At 42.9% G+C, this 18,288-nt stretch overlaps 1 protein-coding gene across 20 annotated transcripts in view; it reads right to left on the bottom strand.

The window, feature by feature from the left end:
- Positions 1-18,288, bottom strand: part of LOC106578665 (protein scribble homolog) — a 131,522-nt gene that overhangs the window by 55,743 nt on the left and 57,491 nt on the right. For all 20 annotated transcript variants that reach the window (XM_014157721.2, XM_014157716.2, XM_014157725.2 and 17 more), the window contains exons 2-9: positions 11,999-12,116; positions 8,423-8,501; positions 7,325-7,414; positions 6,984-7,040; positions 3,561-3,624; positions 1,676-1,750; positions 590-734; positions 122-240 (exon numbers count right to left, since the gene is read on the bottom strand). In XM_014157721.2, coding sequence (XP_014013196.2) covers positions 122-240; positions 590-734; positions 1,676-1,750; positions 3,561-3,624; positions 6,984-7,040; positions 7,325-7,414; positions 8,423-8,501; positions 11,999-12,116 — 747 coding nt within the window. The remainder of the gene's footprint in view (positions 1-121; positions 241-589; positions 735-1,675; positions 1,751-3,560; positions 3,625-6,983; positions 7,041-7,324; positions 7,415-8,422; positions 8,502-11,998; positions 12,117-18,288) is intronic.

Below are 18,288 nucleotides of genomic sequence, written 5' to 3'. Positions count from 1 at the left end.
ATGTTAAAAGTTATGCATCTCAAGGGGGATGTTGAAAGGACAAGGCCGGGAGTCTCGGGACAAGGCACATATAGTACTGTACATTTGTTCTGAGCCAGCAAACTGTGGTTCTAAAATGTACCTGTAAGAGGTTCTCGGTCAGTACGAGTTCCGTCAGGTTCTCACACTCTCCTATGGAGTCACTCAGGTGGGTCAGTCGGTTCTGGTCCACTTTCAGGATGGACAGCTGCTTCAGAGAGCCTAATGAACACGACCCAGATCAATCACCATCACAAGCCTTTGAGTCAGTTTATATGCATAATTTCCCCAGTAGGGGGCAGTATGGTTTTCAGTACATTACCTTCTATTACATCCAAGCAATGAAAATGCCCAATGTCCATGGGTCTAATTCAATAGTACTTGGTAAAAAGCACACACCTTGACAAAGTACTTTGGAAAAACTCAGTTTAGTCTGACAATGAAGCTACAGTGTAAATCAGTTCAGGTGAATAAGCCACCGTACAACGATACAGGGAATGCCATCAGGCAACCTTTCCTCCCTCTCTCCCCATCTACCTCCTTCCCCCGCTCTCTCCCATCTCTCCCTCACCTATGCTGTCGGGGACCACCACCAGGAGGTTGTGTGTGAGCAGCAGGTCAGTGAGGGCCAGCAGGCCGCTGAGCTCTGAGGGCAACTCCTCCAGTCGGTTCTCTGACACGTCTAGACACACTAGTCTCTGCAGGTTCCCCAGCTCCTACAGACAGACACACACACAAAGCAATGTCGTTTCTAGTGTGAATACTCCCACTGAAATGTATGTGGTAGGTTTCATACTAGGCTTGGGCAGTATGCAGATTACCATACCGACCTTGTGCCATACCGAGATATTCATAACTGGACACAAGGGGCGCTATTTTCAAACCCCACTGCCAACAAGTACATGTACAATCCTTTAGAAAATGCTAACTAAATGCTAACAAGCACATTGCGAACAATTTATACAGTCTCTGACCTAAAGTATTTACAGGACAGACGTCCCGGCTTATAAAGTTATACAAGTAACTCAATGCTAATAACAGTTTGCTGAATGCACAAAACCAACACTAGAGAGCAAGGCTCTTGATCCAGGAGGGGAATCTCTGCTGTTACCAAGCAAAGCTTGATTTTGGAAGAAGCTTACCACTTAGCTAGTAAGCTAACTAGCTACTAAAATAGCAAACCAAATACGCAACTGCAGAGCATTTAGCACAGTTTACTTAATAGGTATAAGATATAGTACCTAGATACAGTATCTAGCTGGCAAACACTTAGTTGTGAGTTCCATACTGTAACTAGATCCCCTGGCGCGTGCTGCACAACAGTGAGTGACTCAAGGCTCTGGCCTCTTGTATTTGTGTGCTTGTAAACAAAATCACATGACTGGGGACTTCCGGGAAAATGAATGACACGATCGTCTTTATCTCCTAATGTATTGCACAAGTTGACTGCAGGTATTTACTTCAAAACGTAGCTACAAATATTCAAATGTATACAAATAAAAAGTCAAAAAATTGTTTCAACGGTAATGAAAAACCATGTCGTGGCTACTTCCAAATATCCCAGTGTAAGGTATACCGCCCAAGCCTATTTCATACTGAGCAATGTTCTGGTTCTAAGTGAATAAGGGCATGGATGCCAAGCCAGGACCGTACTCACTAGTGGCAAAGAGGAGAGCTGGTTGCGGTCCAACCACAGCTCCCGTAGGTTAGGGAGAGCACCAAGTGTGTCCGGCTGTTAGAGATAGAGAGACAGACAGAGGGCGGAAAAAAAGAGAAAAGAAAGGTAAACCGAGGGCCCCTGCTTCTAGAGCGAGTGGAAACAAACATGCATCATCCACTGTACTTAAATATGCATCATTTGGGAAGGGGAGAGGGGCCGGCAACATAAACACACATCATACGCCCCAAATGGCTGTGGGAAGGGGCAAGATTCACCTGACAAGACAATCAATCATATACACATACCCACACACTGTGTCTGTTTGCTATGTCCACAAACCACACAGAAAAAAAACATGTTTTTATCCAAAACAAGATGCTTGCCCTGGCCTGTGTCCTGCTCCAATTCAATTTAAAAAACGAGGCGCAATTTGGGCTCCAAAAAAGCCATTGGTAATCAATCCCAGAAAACAAAAACCTATAAAATGATTGTATTTCGAATTGTATTTGAGTGACGCATTACATTAAAAGACTGAGGGATGAACAAAGTGCAGTATGACAGGCAGGCAGCCAGGCTTTCAGGCGGCAGCATGATGTCAGGTTGTTTGCTCAGCCTACGCCCGTCAGCTCAACAGGCATTATTTACCCTGTACATTGAGATGACTAGCCAGGCAGGCGTTCCCATGCTAAAAGAAGCAGGACTCAAGGGCAACATATTACCTACAGAGCGCACTACATTTGACCACGGCCCCATCCCTTTTCCCTACATAGTACACTACTTTTGGCCAGGGACCATAGTAATGCACTATATAGGGAATAGGGTGCCATGTGGGACGCATTCATAGCACACAGGGGCCCTAACGTCCAACAGACCAGCTCCAAGTCATTGTGTTTGTTTGTGGGCAAGATATGTGGGATAGATGGGTGCTTGTGGTGGGGAAATGTAAGGGTGTTTGGGTAGTGTGATGTGTGTGTGTGTGTGTGTGTGTGTGTGTGTGTGTCGTGCACGCCCTGGACATCAGGGTTGGGGTCAATTCAATAAGTAAACTTTAATTCCCATAAATAAATAATAATGTACATCTATATTCAATGACTTCTCAATAAACAGAAAAGGAGAAGCTAAGTCAGGTTTTTCTGGAATTTAAAATCAAATCACTTCCTGAAATGACCCCAAGCAAAGATGGTTTAGTATGAAGATAAGTAGAAACTGTTCTCCAATAGAAATCCCTGATCACGCTTGTAGGCGATATCACAGCTCATCTGCAGAAACACGTAATCCGTGGTCGAACGGTCATCTTGCTCTAAACTCCACATGTACTGGACTTCAAATTAAAAAGCACTCTTTCGATAGTTGTTTTTGACAACAACAAAATGTTTTTTGCAAGGTTGTAGTAATGACATGTTCATCTACTTAAAACAGCTTTGAATGTTGTGCCTTTAGAAATCTAAAGTGAAGGAATCATTTTTTACTTTTCTGATTCTCAAACCCCAAACCCCGGTCTGGTGTGCAGAGTCTACTTCACAAGCGTTCCTGGAATGTTTGGTCTCTGGGTTTATAAAATCTGTACCCCAACCCTGCTGGACATGCAGGGTGTACGATCCTGTGTGGCATGTCCTCTGAGCTGTATATCTAACCAGCTTGTATGCAAGACGTGTTTTTGTGGTACAGCATAAACCAGGGTCAAGGGTGCGTATATTTCTATGGCCTCCATGCATGTTGAGAATGTGAGTTATTGTCATGCTGTATATCACACATCCTTTACATAGTGTCGCCGTTGCAAATTGCACCCTATTCCCTATGTAGTTAACTTTTGACCAGGGCCCTTGGGGGCTGGTCAAAAGTAGTGTACATCTACTTTGTGCTATTTAGAGCTTGTTCTTACCAACACATCCAGTTCATTGCTGCCCAGGTCCAGATGTTCCAGTTTCACCAGGAAAGAGAGTGACCTGGATAAGCGAGAGAAACAACATAAATCATAGAAAACACTGATGTAATGGGGACTACTACACACTCAGACGACACGGTCTAAACTCACTCAGTATTGAATATACAGTGCATTCGGGAAATTATTCAGACCCCTTGACTTTTTCCACATTTTGTTACGTTACAGCCTAATTCTATAATGTATGACATTTTTTCATAATCAATCTACACACAATACTGCATAATGATGAAGCAAAAACAGGTTTAGAAATTTTAGCAAATTAGTTTTTTTAAACTAACAGAAAAACCTGATTTACATAAGTATTCAGACACTTTGCTATGAGACTCGAAATTGAGCTCAGGTGCAGACTGTTTCTATTGATAATCCTTGAGATGTTTTTACAACTTGGAGTCCATCTGTGGTGAATTAAATTGATTGGACATGATTTGGAAAGGCACACACCTGTCTATATAAGGTCCCACAGTTGACAGTGCATGTCACAGCAAAAACCAAGCCATGAGGTCTAAGGAATTGTCCGTAGAGCTCCGAGACAGGATTGTGTCGAGGTACAGATCTGGGGAAGGGTACCATAACATTTCTGCAGCTTTGAAGGTCCCCAAGAACATAGTGGCCGCCATCATTCTTAAATGGAAGAAGTTTGGAACCACGTAGACTCTTCGGGGGAAAGGGGCATTTATGGTAGAGTGGCCAGACGGAAGCCAATCCTCAGTAAAAGGCACATGAAATCCCGCTTGGAGTTCTCCAAAAGGCACCTAATGACTCTCAGACCATGAGAAACAAGATCCTCTGTTCTGATGAAACCAAGATTGAACTCTTTGGCCTGAATGCCAAGCGTCACATCTGGAGGAAACCTGGCACCATCCCTACAATGAATCATGGCGGTGGCAGCATCATGCTGCGGGGATGTTTTCAGCAGTAGGGACTGGGAGACTATTCAGGATTGAGGGAAGGATGAACGAAGTAAAGTACAGAGAGATCCTTGATGAAGATCTGAGCGCTCTGGAGAAGGTGTTCAGACTAGGGCGAAGGTTCACCATCCACCAGGACAACAATCCTAAGCACACATCCAAGACAACTCGGGAGTTGCCTCGAGACAAGTCTCTGAATGTCCTTGAGTGGCCCAGCCAGAGCCCGAACTTGAACCCGATTGAACATCTCTGGAGAGACCTGAAAATAGCTGTGCAGCAACGCTCCCCATCCACCCTGACGGAGCTTGAGAGAACCTGCAGAGAATAATGGGGGAAACTCCCCAAATACAGGTGTGTCAAGCTTGAGGTTGTAATCACTGTTAAATGTTTCAACAAAGTACTGGGTAATTTTTATTTTACATTTAACCTTTATCTAACTAGGTAAGTCAGTTAACCTGTTGGGGCTAGGGGGCAGTATTTTCACGGCTGGATAAAAAAACGTACCCGATTTAATCTGGTTACTAATCCTACCCAGTAACTAGAATATGCATATACTTATTATATATGGATAGAAAACACCCTAAAGTTTCGAAAACTGTTTGAATGGTGTCTGTGAGTATAACAGAACTAATTTGGCAGGCAAAACCCTGAGACATTTTCTGACAGGAAGTGGATACCTGATGTGTTGAATTACCTTTAAGCCTATGCCATTGAAACACACAGGGGTTGATTAATGTTTTGGCACTTACTATTGCTTCCACTAGATGTCACCAGCCTTTACAAAGTGTTTTGAGTCTTTTACTGTGAGATCTGACCGAACAAGAGCCATGGAACGGTGATGGCCGATTAGACTCTGGCGCGCGAGTTCATGTTGGGTACCCTCGTTCCAATACGTTATAAAAGAGAATGCATTCGTCCACCTTGAATATTATTCATGTTCTGGTTAAAAAAGGCACTAATGATTTATGCTATACAACGTTTGACATGTTTGAACGAACGTAAATATATTTTTTTCCCCTCGTTCATGACGAAGTCCTGCTGGCTTAGATCATGTGCTAACAACACGGATCTTTTTGGATATAAATGATGAGCTTTTTTGAACAAAACTACATTCGTTATGGACCTGGGATTCCGGGAAGTGACATCTGATGAAGAGAATCAAAGGTAATGGATTATTTACATAGTATTTTCGATTTTAGATCTCTCCAACATGGCCGTTTGTCTGTATAGCAAAGCATATTTTTCTGGGCGCAGTGCTCAGATTATTGCAAAGTGTGATTTCCCAGTAAGGTTATTTTTAAATCTGGCAAGTTGATTGCGTTCAAGAGATGTAAATCTATAATTCTTTAAATGACGATATAATATTTTACCAATGTTTTCTAATTTTAATTATTTAATTTGTGGTGCTGACTTGACTGCCGGTTATTGGAGGGAAACGATTTCCTCAACATCAATGCCATAGTAAAACGCTGTTGTTGGATATAAATATGAACTTGATAGAACTAAAAATGCATGCATTGTCTAACATAATGTCCTAGGAGTGTCATCTGATGGAGATTGTAAAAGGTTAGTGCATCATTTTAGCTGGTTTTATGGTTTTGGTGACCCTGTCTTTGAATTGACAAAACATTACACACAGCTATTGTCAATGTACTCTCCTAACATAATCTAACTTTATGCTTTCGCCGTAAAACCTTTTTGAAATCGGACAACGTGGTTAGATTAAGGAGATGTTTATCTTTCAAAGGGTGTAAGATAGTTGTATGTTTGAAAAATTTGAATTTTGACATTTATTTGGTTTCAAATTTGCCGCTCTTGAAATGCACCTGCTGTTGATAGGGTGCACCACGGGTGGCACGCTAGCGTCCCACATAGCCCCAAGAAGTTAAGAACAAATTCTTATTTACAATGACGGCCTACTGGGGAACAGTGGGCCGTCAGGGGCAGAACAACAGTGCCTTGTTCAGGGGCAGAAGAACAGATTTTTACCTTGTCAGCTCGGGGATTCGATCCAGCAACCTTTCAGTTACTGGCCCAACGCTCTAACCACTAGGCTACCTGCCACCCCAAAAAGGGTCTGAATACTTTCCAAAAGCACTGTATTTATAATCTATATATAAATACATCAATAATGTATTTGAAGGTGACTTCTGGACTGTTACAGTCTGGACCAGATAGGCTAACTGATAACCATCACGCCCAATCATTGACACATTCCCACACAGTCACACACATGACAAGCTGGTCATTCAGCAATCACACATTTACAGTATGTCTCTCTCACAACTGTATCCATAGTGAAGAGAGCAAATAATGTTGTTTTCTAGTGAACAGATATACTATAGAGGACTTTATTGTGCTTCAAATCACCAAGGTCTCCTTTCTAGGAAATAACCACCTTCCCTAGCATGGAGGGTGGCTGGGACTATGCCAGGCTGAAGATGGCACTTACGTGGGCAGGGCCTTGAGCAGGTTCTCCCTGAGCTCCAGCGTCACCAGGTTGGCCAGGCTACAGGAGAGAGGGAAGAGAGGACGAGAGAAGAGGAGGAGTTAGTCTGATGGTCCTGGTTAACTTTGCATGGCGATTGGTCTCGTCCAACCGGTCACGCAGTCAGTCTGTCTGAGAGCCCACCGTGTCATGTAATTACGCCTTTACCAAGGTCTGTCATTTTACAGAACGAGGAGGCTGAATGTTTAGAGTAAGAAGGAAACCTGTGTCGGAGATGGTTCAAACACCCATGCATGCAAGGTGGTTGGTCTGCATATTTTGTTGGTTGGTGTGTGTGTACTTACTTTCCTATGTCGTTGGGCAGTGTCTGCAATGAGACGTCGTTAAGTGCCAGGTGGGCGAGCCCTCTGAGCTGAGTGAAACCATCAGGCAACCTGGTGATGAGGACAGAAAGGGAGAGAGGAAAACAGATGGAGAGAAACACAGAAAAGAAAATGGCCCTTTAACACCAGCCCTTGAAGCACTTGGAACAGCTGCCTCATCTGCCTATGGCTTGCATCCCAAATAGCACCCTATTCCCTTCATAGTGCACTTTTTAGTAGTACACTATATAGGGAAAGGGTGCCATTAGGGACGCAGCGTAAGTGGCCAGATCCATCTATCAAAGCACTCACTATCACTATTCCTGCCAACAGTTCCTTTCTTATTCTATAGAAGTAAAAGCAGGGAGATGGTTTGCCTTGCCAAGCATTAAACTTCTACAGTATTCTTAAACGCCATGTTAAAAGGTGCAATGCAGTTGTTTTTTTCTCAATATATTATCATTTCTCAAGCAATAATTTTGATAGGACTATCTGGGAGTGGTCTGAGTGGGGAGCGGACAACTGAAAACTAGCTTATATTAGCAGAGAGGCTTGGAACGCTTTCTTATTGGTCTATTAACTAATTAACCGTGGCGTAACCATGCAGGCCAAAACAGGCTGAAATGTCAGGCAGTCTTTTCAAACAGCTCTTAGACTAAAAGGGCATTATCATCACTTTCACTATATCACAGTATTATTCCAACCGCAGTGTGGAAATATATGTAAAACACAGGAAATCACGCTTTTGACTGTACTGGGCCTTTAATGTAGTTTCAAGGTCAGCGAACAGCATACTGTAGCCTCACAAAGCCTTGTTCTCCTCCAGGTGTTTTGCTCATGTACTGTACATAATCTAATACTGAGAAAGGGCCTGCTCTGAGCCTTTGACACATCTGAGCAACAACTATCTGCACAGTTCATGCACATTTGTTCCATTGTCTTGCGCTGTTTATCTTCAGGCCATTATGGAAAGGAAATAATCACACGGCACACGTATGACAGTGACCTCCCCCATATATCTCAAAGGCATTAACACAAAGGCAACAGCAGAGAGAGGTGGCACTGGACTGATCCACTAACTTGGAGAGGGGGTTTCCACTGAAGTCTGCAATCTCCAATGCCTTGCAGAACTTAATGCTCTCGGGGATCTCAGGAATGTCTGCGGACAGAGACAGAGAGAGATTAGAGAGGGGGAGCACAGTTAGATATATCTATACTGTATACTGCATTTCCTGTCACCTGCTATATGATATGTGCACGAGAGGGGAACGACTATTTCCATTGTGTGTGTGTTGCCTAGATAGTTCCTTAGATCGACACACCTACTGATTCAAGGGTTTTTCTTTATTTGTATTATTTTCTACATTGTAGAATAATAGTGAAGACATAAAAACTATGAAATAACACATGAAATCATGTAGTAGCCAAAAAATGTGTTAAACAAATCAACATATATTTTATATGACATTCTTCAAAGTAGCCACACTTTCATGCTGACCAAACCGGACGCGCACGTGCACTATCGCACTGTTGATTTTGTGCCCGCATGCCAGACACGATTAGGACACGCAGGTTGAAATATCAAAACAAACTCTGAACCAATTATATTAAATTTGGGGACAGGTCGAAAAGCATTAAACATTTAAGGCAACTTAGCTAGCTAGCTTGCTGTTGCTAGCTATTTTTCCTGGGATATAAACATTGGGTTGTTATTTTACCTGAAATGCACAAGGTCCTCTACTCCGACAATTAATCCACAGATAAAACGGTAAACCAAATTCCTCGTCATCTCTCCTCCTTCCTCTGGCTTCTTTTTTACTTCATATGGAGGTTGGCAACCAACTTTAAGGTGCATTACTACAACCGACTGGAGTGTGGACATCAGTTCATCTTTCAATCACCCACGTGGGTATATGCTCCTAAACACCAATGAGGAGATGGCACGTGGGTATATGTTCCTAAACACCAATGAGGAGATGGGAGAGGCCGGACTTGCAGCGCGTTGAGTGTCACAAATATAACCAATTTCTATTTTAGCGCCTGCCGCACGCGAGCAGTGTGGGTGCAATGATTGAATAACGTGTACATTTGCACGCGACGCGAGCAGTGTGGTTAGCATGTTTGCCTTGATGACAGCTTTGCACACTCTTGGTATTCTCTCAACCAGATTCATGAGGTCACCTGGAATGCATTTCAATTAACAGCTGTGCCTAGTTAAAAGTTAATTTGTTTAATTTATTTGCTTCTTAATGCGTTTGAGGCAATCAGTTGTGTTGTGACAAGGTAGGGGTGGTATACAGAAGATAGCCCTATTTGGTAAAAAAACAAGTCCATATTATGGTAAGAACAGCTCAAATAAGAAGAGAGAAACAACAGTCCATCATTACTTTAAGACATGAAAGTCAGTCAATCTGGAACATTTCAAGAACATTGAATGTTTCTTCAAGTGCAGTCGCAAATACCATCAAGCGCAATGAGGAAACTGGCTCTCATGAGGACCGCCACAGGAAAGGAAGACCCAGAGTTAACTCTAATGAACTTATCCTCTGCAGCAGAGGTAACAGCCTCAGAAATTGCAGCCCAAATAAATGCTACAGAGTTCAAGTAACAGACATCTCAACATCAACTGTTCAGAGGAGACTGCGTGAATCAGGCATTCATGGTCGATTTGCTGCAAAGAAACCACTGCTAAAGGACACCAAAAAGAAGATACTTGCTTGGGCCAAGAAACACGACCAATGGACATAAGACCAGTGGAAATCTGTCCTTTGGTCTGATGAGTCCAAATTTGAGAATTTTGGTTACAACCGCCGTGTCTTTGTGAGACGCAGAGTAGGTGAACGGATGAGCTCCGCATGTGTGGTTCCCACCGTGAAGCATGGAGGTGGTGGTGAGATGGTGTGGGGGTGCTTTGCTGGTGACACGGTCTGATTTATTTCAAATTCAAGGCACACTTAACCAGCATGGCTACCGCAACATTCTGCAGCAATACGCCATCACATGTGGTTTGCGGTTAGTGGGACTATCATTTGTTTTTCAACAGGACAATGACCCAACACACCTCCAGACTGTGTAAGGGCTATTTGACCAAGAAGGAGAGTGATGGAGTGCTGCATCAGATGACTTTGACCTCCACAATCACCCAACCTCAACCCAATTGACATGGTTTGGGATGAGTTGGACCGCAGAGTGAAGGAAAAGCACCTAACAAGTGATCAGCATATGTGGGAAACCCAAGACTGTTAAAAAGCATTCACGGTGAAGCTGGTTGAGAGAATGCCAAGAGTGTGCAAAGCTGTCATCAAGGCAAAGGGTGGCTACTTTGAAGAATCTCAAATATATATTTTGATGTTTAAAATTATTTTGGTTACTACATGATTCCATATGTGTTATTTCATAGTTTTGATGTCTTCACTTTTATTCTACAATGTAGAAAATAGTAAAAATAAAAACCTTTGAATGAGTAGGTGTGTCCAAACTTTTGACTGGTACTGTAAGTATTGAGACCCTTTGCTATGAGACTCGGAAGGTTCACCTTCCAACCGGACAACGACCCTAAGCACACAGCCAAGACAACGCAGGAGTGGATTCGGGATAAGTCTCTGAATGTCCTTGAGTGGCCCAGCCAGAGCCCGGACTTGAACCCGATCTAACATCTCTGGAGAGACCTAAAAATAGCTGTCCAGCAACGCTACCCATCCAACCTGACAGAGCTTTAGAGGATCTGCTGAGAAGAATGGGAGAAACTCCCCAAATACAGGTGTGCAGAGCTTGTAGCGTCATACCCAAGAAGACTTGAGGCTCTAATCGCTGCCAAAGGTGCTTCAACAAAGTACTGAGTAAAGGGTCTGAATACTTATGTAAATGTGGTATTTCAGTTGTTGTTTATTTTATACATTTGCAAACATTTCTAAAAAACAGTTTTCGCTTTGTCATTATGGTGTACTGTGTCTATATTGATGATTGAAAAAAACCATTTTAGAATAAGGCTGAAATGTACAAAAAAAATGTGGAAAGGGTGAAGGGGTCTGAATACTTTCCGAATGTACAGCTGTGTCTGTCCGGAGCTCAGTGGTGCAGCTAGCGCGAGCTGCCGGGACGTAGCCTACCCAGATTATAGTTGATAAAATGTTTCACGTTTGTTGCAGACAGCCAGAGCAATTAAAGAACATGAACAAACCCCCATGCGTAGCCAATGTGTTTCATAAGATATTTATGTATATCAGGATATTTTCTACCCGCAATGTTTTTATTTTATTAAAACACATAGGGTGTGTTTATATATGGAAAAATACGTTTTACATTTCGTCCAATGGATTGGAAAGAACAGATGACTCTCGATCGACTAAGATTTTATTTTGTCGGGGACAGCCCTAGTTTCCATTGGTCTATTAGACTTTTGCCTGCTTGCTTGTATTTTGTTAAGCTCGTCTGCCCATGAATGCAGGTTTATGCTCTAGGTCTTACTTTGTTGGTTCTCTGTAAGGGATGTTTTGCAGCATTTTATATGTATTACTGGGTGGTTAAAATAGGTGTCTGTTTATGCATGCACGTCTGCTGTATGCTGGTTTTGAACCTGGCTTAGACCCCAGCAGAGGGGGCCGCAGACCGCCAGACCACCTGTGTGTGTGTGTGTGTGTGTGCAAGCGCACGTACCGTTTCTGGAAATGTCAAGCTCCACCAGCTGCATGAAGTTGGCCACCTCAGGAGGGAGCCTCTGGATCTCATTGTCACTCAGACCCAGTTTCCGCAGGTTCAGAAGTCTGAAGAAAGGCTAAAGACACAGAGGAACACTGGGTTAGGACAACAAAGCTTTGACAAAGAGCGATTGAGGTGGAAACATGTCAGCTTTTTAATAAATAACAGCATTGAAAAATGACATCACCAAGCCATTTAGTAGCGTAGGTATATCTAAACTCGACTGGGTTAGGACACTTTTCATCTGCATCACATAGCCTATGCTGTACCCAAACATTAAACTCAACATTTGTCAATGAGATCAAAGAGTTGATCGAGGGTGCATGTGAACGCAGAAGGTTGGGATAAATCAACTATGTCGTGCTGTTTGCCAGAAAAGTTAGTGTTGAACTTTTGATGCAGTGCATGCGCACAAGGTGCGATTTATATGAACAATCAGCGCATCTCAATTCCCTCCACTCCATCAAAACACAGTGTAGACATCAGCACACCACGGGTTGCATACACAGAACTACACACATATCCCTGTAGTCTTACCAGGGCAGGCCTACATCTTGCCAAAAATATTTACTTCAATTCCATCAACACGTCCCTAAACCCCTCCTTGTATCACCATGGCAGCGGCAGCCAAAAGAAACAGTGGCTTTGGATAGGAGAGCTCTGCTCGGGCTGTGCTACCAAGTATTTTCACAAGAGGCTGGTTGTTGGATTCAGAACATACCTCCAGCAGGCAAGACCGGGGCAGCTAGGCGGGCAGATGGTGTGTCCTCCGCTGCTAGCTACACAGCCTGGAAGGCTAAACTATGCAGCCATTAACTGTTCAAGCCTCCCACTGCAGCCACAGAGGGCCAGTGTCCTACCCTAGTACACCAGGGCAATGAGGGAATCATAGCAATAACACACTATACACGTTGCCTGACTACGCAATGAAAATGATGTGCGCACATTGCATAGGCAAAAGGCTGTGTTATGATTCTGAAGGGTCAGATAGCAACAATGACAAGAAGATGCCATGTGGGGAATCATAGGTGGCTTGTCTCAGCGAGTTGCATCTTGTTTTTGATACCATGTCTTGTTTTGAGGTGTGTTGACTCATGTCACATCTATGCTAATATGGCTAAAATCCACTAGCTAGCTAACCAACAATTGTAACAATGTATTTGAGAGACAACAAGTATCTTATTGAGTGAATGTATTTATGTTTTCAATAAACATTAAGGCAAAATATAGTTTACATAATCCTATAATTGTAAGTCAACCCTGTCTGTTTCCGGCCTCTCGGAAGCACGCGCATCGGTTTTGCAGGTAAACATCCCAGCCATCTATGGTAGCGGGGCAATGAGGACAAAGTGAGCAAACTCAGATTCTTAAACAGGAATCCATGATTCAGAATCAGAGCGCATTACGAGCCGTCAGAGGACATGAAGCCTGAACCCAAAGTCAACCTAGACAGACACAACTTAGTGACATCTTGGATGCCCTTGAGTGAAAGGCAGATCTTTGTGTGTCACGAAACCCAACAGTTTGACTTGCTTAACGTGAAAATCCCATACATTCCTAACTGGTTCCCACCAATAAAGATGTTTTGCAATTCCACTGCAATATTCCTGTCTCTAGGGGGAAGTTGCATAAACGTTCTGGGGCGTAGAGTAAATCAAGGTCTCCCTTTGTGCTGCAATGTTCCTGTCCGACAGGCAGCAGTGGAGAAGACAAAGACTGTGTCCCAACTGGCACCCTATTCCGTATATAGTGCACTAAGTTTAACCAGGCGCCATTGGGCTATGGTCAATAGTGGAGCACTATATAGGGGAATAGGGTGCCAGTTGGGACACAGCCAATATGACATGCTAGGAGACAGCTCTACAATTACACTGCCAGAGGGACGAAGGATGCCGCAGCTCTGCTCTTCACTGACACACGCTTCCTCTTCTCTTCGTCAGTGTATATTGTATTTGGCTGGGATCGGGTGGTGAGCTGCACTCTCTCCCCGAGGAGTGTTTGTGCGATAGTGAGTGTGTGTATGATAGTGTGTGGCAGAGAGAGAGATGTTGTGGTGGCGTACGGTGGCTCTGTCAGGTGACTGGTATCAGGAAGAGAAAATAGGAGCCAGGGGACTGGCTGAATCCCAAATCAGCCCCTTCCCCTCGCCCCTTGAGCTGGGACAATAAACCGAAAATTGTCAACACCGACCACTTACCGCAGGCATTTTACTGATATCGTTCATTTTGATAAGTAGCCTATACTAGAGAAATGATTGTTAACTGACAGCTACAATTATCAAACTAGTAGCAGTTTAAAGGATTATTATTAACTAAATTACAGTGGTGCACACGGTTACAAACTTGTCGTTCTATGTAGTGCTATAGCAATACGGATTATCGCCCAAAGCTGAGGGAGTGACAATGGAGGGTGTAGGGACTAATTAGACCCTCCTATAGCCACTTTGACCTAGCCAGCAATGCTGCTGGCTTCAGAGCGAAGTGGAATCCCATAAGGCACAGCGTTATTTGAGTTTACCTTTGTTTTATTATTTAAAAGTGGAACATGAATTGCATGCGTCTTGAAGTTGATAGCAAGTTGGTAGGGGCGAGCGCCCAAAGAAAGCAGCCGCACACCGATGGCACAAGCGTTTACCCTAGAGCAGGGGGACCTCCACACACACACACACACAACACAGGTGCGCACGCACACACCTAACCTGTACCCCTTGACATTGACTCGGTATCGGTACCCCTGTATTGTTACATTGTTACTTTTTATTTTATTTTTTACTTTAGTTTATTTAGTAAATATTTCTTGAACTGCATTGTTGGTTAAGGGCTTGTAAGTAAGCATTTCACTGTAAGTTCTACACCTGTTGTATTCGGCGCATATGACAAATAATATTTGATTTGACACACAGAGGTCTTCAAGTTCAGGGTGGTTTTCTGCCAACCAGACAGACATTCAGCAGGAGTCAAGTAAGTTCATGGGCAGAGACAGAGACATTTGTTTAAGCATTCCCATACCAACCACTCGAGTTAGGAAAACAACCGGAGACACCAAAACAGAGAGAAGGGGGGTGGGAACTTCTCCATGCGAGACCATACCCATTTAGATTCAATTCTCAATACATTCCCCTTCCCTTCTCTCAGAGGCTTTGTCCAAAATGGCACCCTATTTCATTAAGAGCTTTTATTTTGAACCGAGCCATAGTGGCTCTGGTCAAAAATAGTGTACTACATACGGACTAGGGGTTCAATTTGGGACACAACCAGTGTCTGCAGCGCTCAGTGACAGCAGGCCATGTAATACAATCAGTCCTCTGAATGGATGATTATGCCCCACTGACAAAGACGGCCATTCAGTCTGCTGCAGAGTGGCTAGTCAGGATTGACCATGTCAACTTTTGTGCTATGGTGATTATGTATCATTAACGATGGTATCACACACTATTGGCAAAACATAAACAAATCAATTCTGCTTAACCACCATTGGGGTATAGCGCCAAATCGCATGCTACAACTGGAAGAATCATGACAAAAGATAATGTTGTTGAAAGCCTGGGCAGAGGCTAAGTGCAGGCAAATCTTTTTGAATATTCCTTTTTGGTTGAGCTTCAGGATGGAACAGGTGTGTGTGTGTGTGTGTGTGTGTGTGTGTGTGTGTGTGTGTGTGTGTGTGTCTCGTGCACATGATGGAGCAAAGTGACACTGAACCGATGAGGAACGGGCTCTCATACCGTTGGGAGTTAGGCTATAAATCATGGGCTCGAGAGAAACAAAGTTGACCTTCAGAACTGGATAATAATTGCTTTATTTGCCTCATCCTCCTCTCTTAATAAGCCATTGTTTGTTCTATCTTTCATAAAGCTGTGATTGAGATTAGCCTATGCCTTTCATTCTTGTTCTTTCTTTAAAGCGGCAACTTTAGGACAACAGTACCTTCTTAGGCTATTAGAACAGTGGTTCTTCCTTTAAAGTTGTGTCGTACTGCAGCACAGCTTGCGGGCTGCGGCAAAATGCTATGGCACGTTATATACAGTTGAAGTGGGAAGTTTACATACACTTAGGTTGGAGTCATTAAAACTAGTTTTTCAACCACTCCACAAATTTCTGGTTAATAAACTATAGTTTTGGCAAGTCGGTTAGGACATCTACTTTGTGCATGACACGTAATTTTTCGAAACAATTGTTTACAGCATCTTCACAAGGTTCTTTGCTGTTGTTCTGGGATTGATTTGCACTTTTCGCACCAAAGTACGTTCATCTCTAGGAGACAGAACGCGTCTCCTTCCTGAGTGGTATGACGGCTGCGTGGTCCCATGGTGTTTATACTTGCGTACTATTGTTTGTACAGATGAACGTGGTACATTCAGGCGCTTGGAAATTGCTCCCAAGGATGAACCAGACCTGTGGAGGTCTGCAATTTTTTTTCTGAGGTCTTGGCTGATTTCTTTTGATTTTCTAGTGATGTCAAGCAAAGAGGCACTGAGTTTGAAGGTAGGCCTTGAAATACATCCACAGGTACACCTCCAATTGACTGAAATGATGTCAATTAGCCTATCAGAAGCTTCTAAAGCCATGACAATTTTCGGGAATTTTCCAAGCTGTTTAAAGGCACAGTTAAACTAAGTTATGTGAACTTCTGACCCACTAGAATTGTGATACAGTAAACTATAAGTGAAATAATCTGTCTGTAAACAATTGTTGGAAAAATTACTTGTGTTTGCACAAAGTAGATGTCCTAACTGACTTGCCAAAACTAAATTTGTGGAGTAGTTGAAAAACAAGTTTTAATGACTCCAACCTAAGTGTATGTAAACTTCTGACTTCAACTGGACATACATAAAATTGACCAGAAATACAGTGAAGACATTGTTAATATTGTAAATGACTGTTGTAGCTGGAAACAGCAGATTCTTTATGGAATATCTACATAGGAGTACAGAGGCCCATTATCAGCAACCATCACTCCTGTGTTTCAATGTGTTGTGTTAGCTAATCCAAGTTTATCATTTTAAAAGGCTACTTGATCATTAGAAAACCCTTTTGCAATTATGTTTGCACAGCCTAGAAGGCCAGCATCCCGGAGTCGCCTCTTCACTGTTGACGTTGAGACTGGTGTTTTGCTTGTACTATTTAATGAAACTGCCAGTTAAGGACTTGTGAGGCGTCTGTTTCTCAAACTAAACACTCCAATGTACTTGTCCTCTTGCTCTGTTGTGCTCTGAGGCCTCCCACTCCCTTTTCTATTCTGGTTAGAGCCAGTTTGCGCTCTTCTGTGAAAGTAGTAGTACACAGTGTTGTTCGAGATCTTCCGGTTTTTGGCAATTTCTAGCATGGAATAGCCTTCATTTTTCAGAACAAGAATAGACTGACGAGTTTCACAAGAAAGTACTTTGTTTCTGGAGATTTTGAGCCTGTAATCGAACCCACAAATGTTGATGCTCCAGATACTCAACTAGTCTAAAGAAAGCCAGTTTTATTGCTCCTTTAATAAGCACGTCCTGCAGGCCCCGGCATGGATCAAAGCTGGCGAAACATTCAATGACGTCATCCTCACAGAGTAATCTACCACGGCACTTGAGCAATTTGTAAAAAATTGCTACAGAAAAAAAGATCAAGCAATCCGAGTCCCAAGCATCCCTTCAAACTCCATGTGTGGGGAACATTTCTCGGCAGGGATCAGGCCCATAGGCTACTATTCAGGGATTTTTCAGCCCTGCATGGATTTCTTTCTTAAGCTTAAAATGTATATATATTTTTTTAATTCATGTTGGGCTATTCAAACAACTTTTTCGAGCCCAGTCCTATTCATATTGAATGGAGAGACAATGGAATAGTTAAGGAGTGTTTGTTATAAATAATTAATAGATTAAGCCTATAAGGCCCATGCATCCGACAGAGCGAGCAAAACAAGATTTTCTGACAGGACATTTAGTGCTTTTTTGGTGGGATTTTCCACTCTGTCTAGCCTACATTTCTATCTTGTGTTCTTTAGGCCTATATAACATATGCTATTTATTGAAATAGGCTATAGCAGATAGGAATAGGCAGATTACTCGGAATACTGCCTTGCCATGCGCTTCCCAACTCAGTCAAGTTCAAATAGGCTCAACTATCATCTGTCACGTCTCAATGTCTGTCAATAGTCTTCGATAGACGACACTATTGTAATATCGCCTGAACCTAGCGGCCAGCTTGCACATCAAACTCCCAGCCCTGAGTCAAGTCAGAGAACATGAAATGGGAAAAAGTATTTTCTAG

The sequence above is a fragment of the Salmo salar genome, chromosome ssa19 (assembly GCF_905237065.1).
Source record: "Salmo salar chromosome ssa19, Ssal_v3.1, whole genome shotgun sequence".
Lineage (NCBI taxonomy): Eukaryota > Metazoa > Chordata > Actinopteri > Salmoniformes > Salmonidae > Salmo > Salmo salar.
This window is presented reverse-complemented; position numbering and strand designations above follow the sequence as displayed.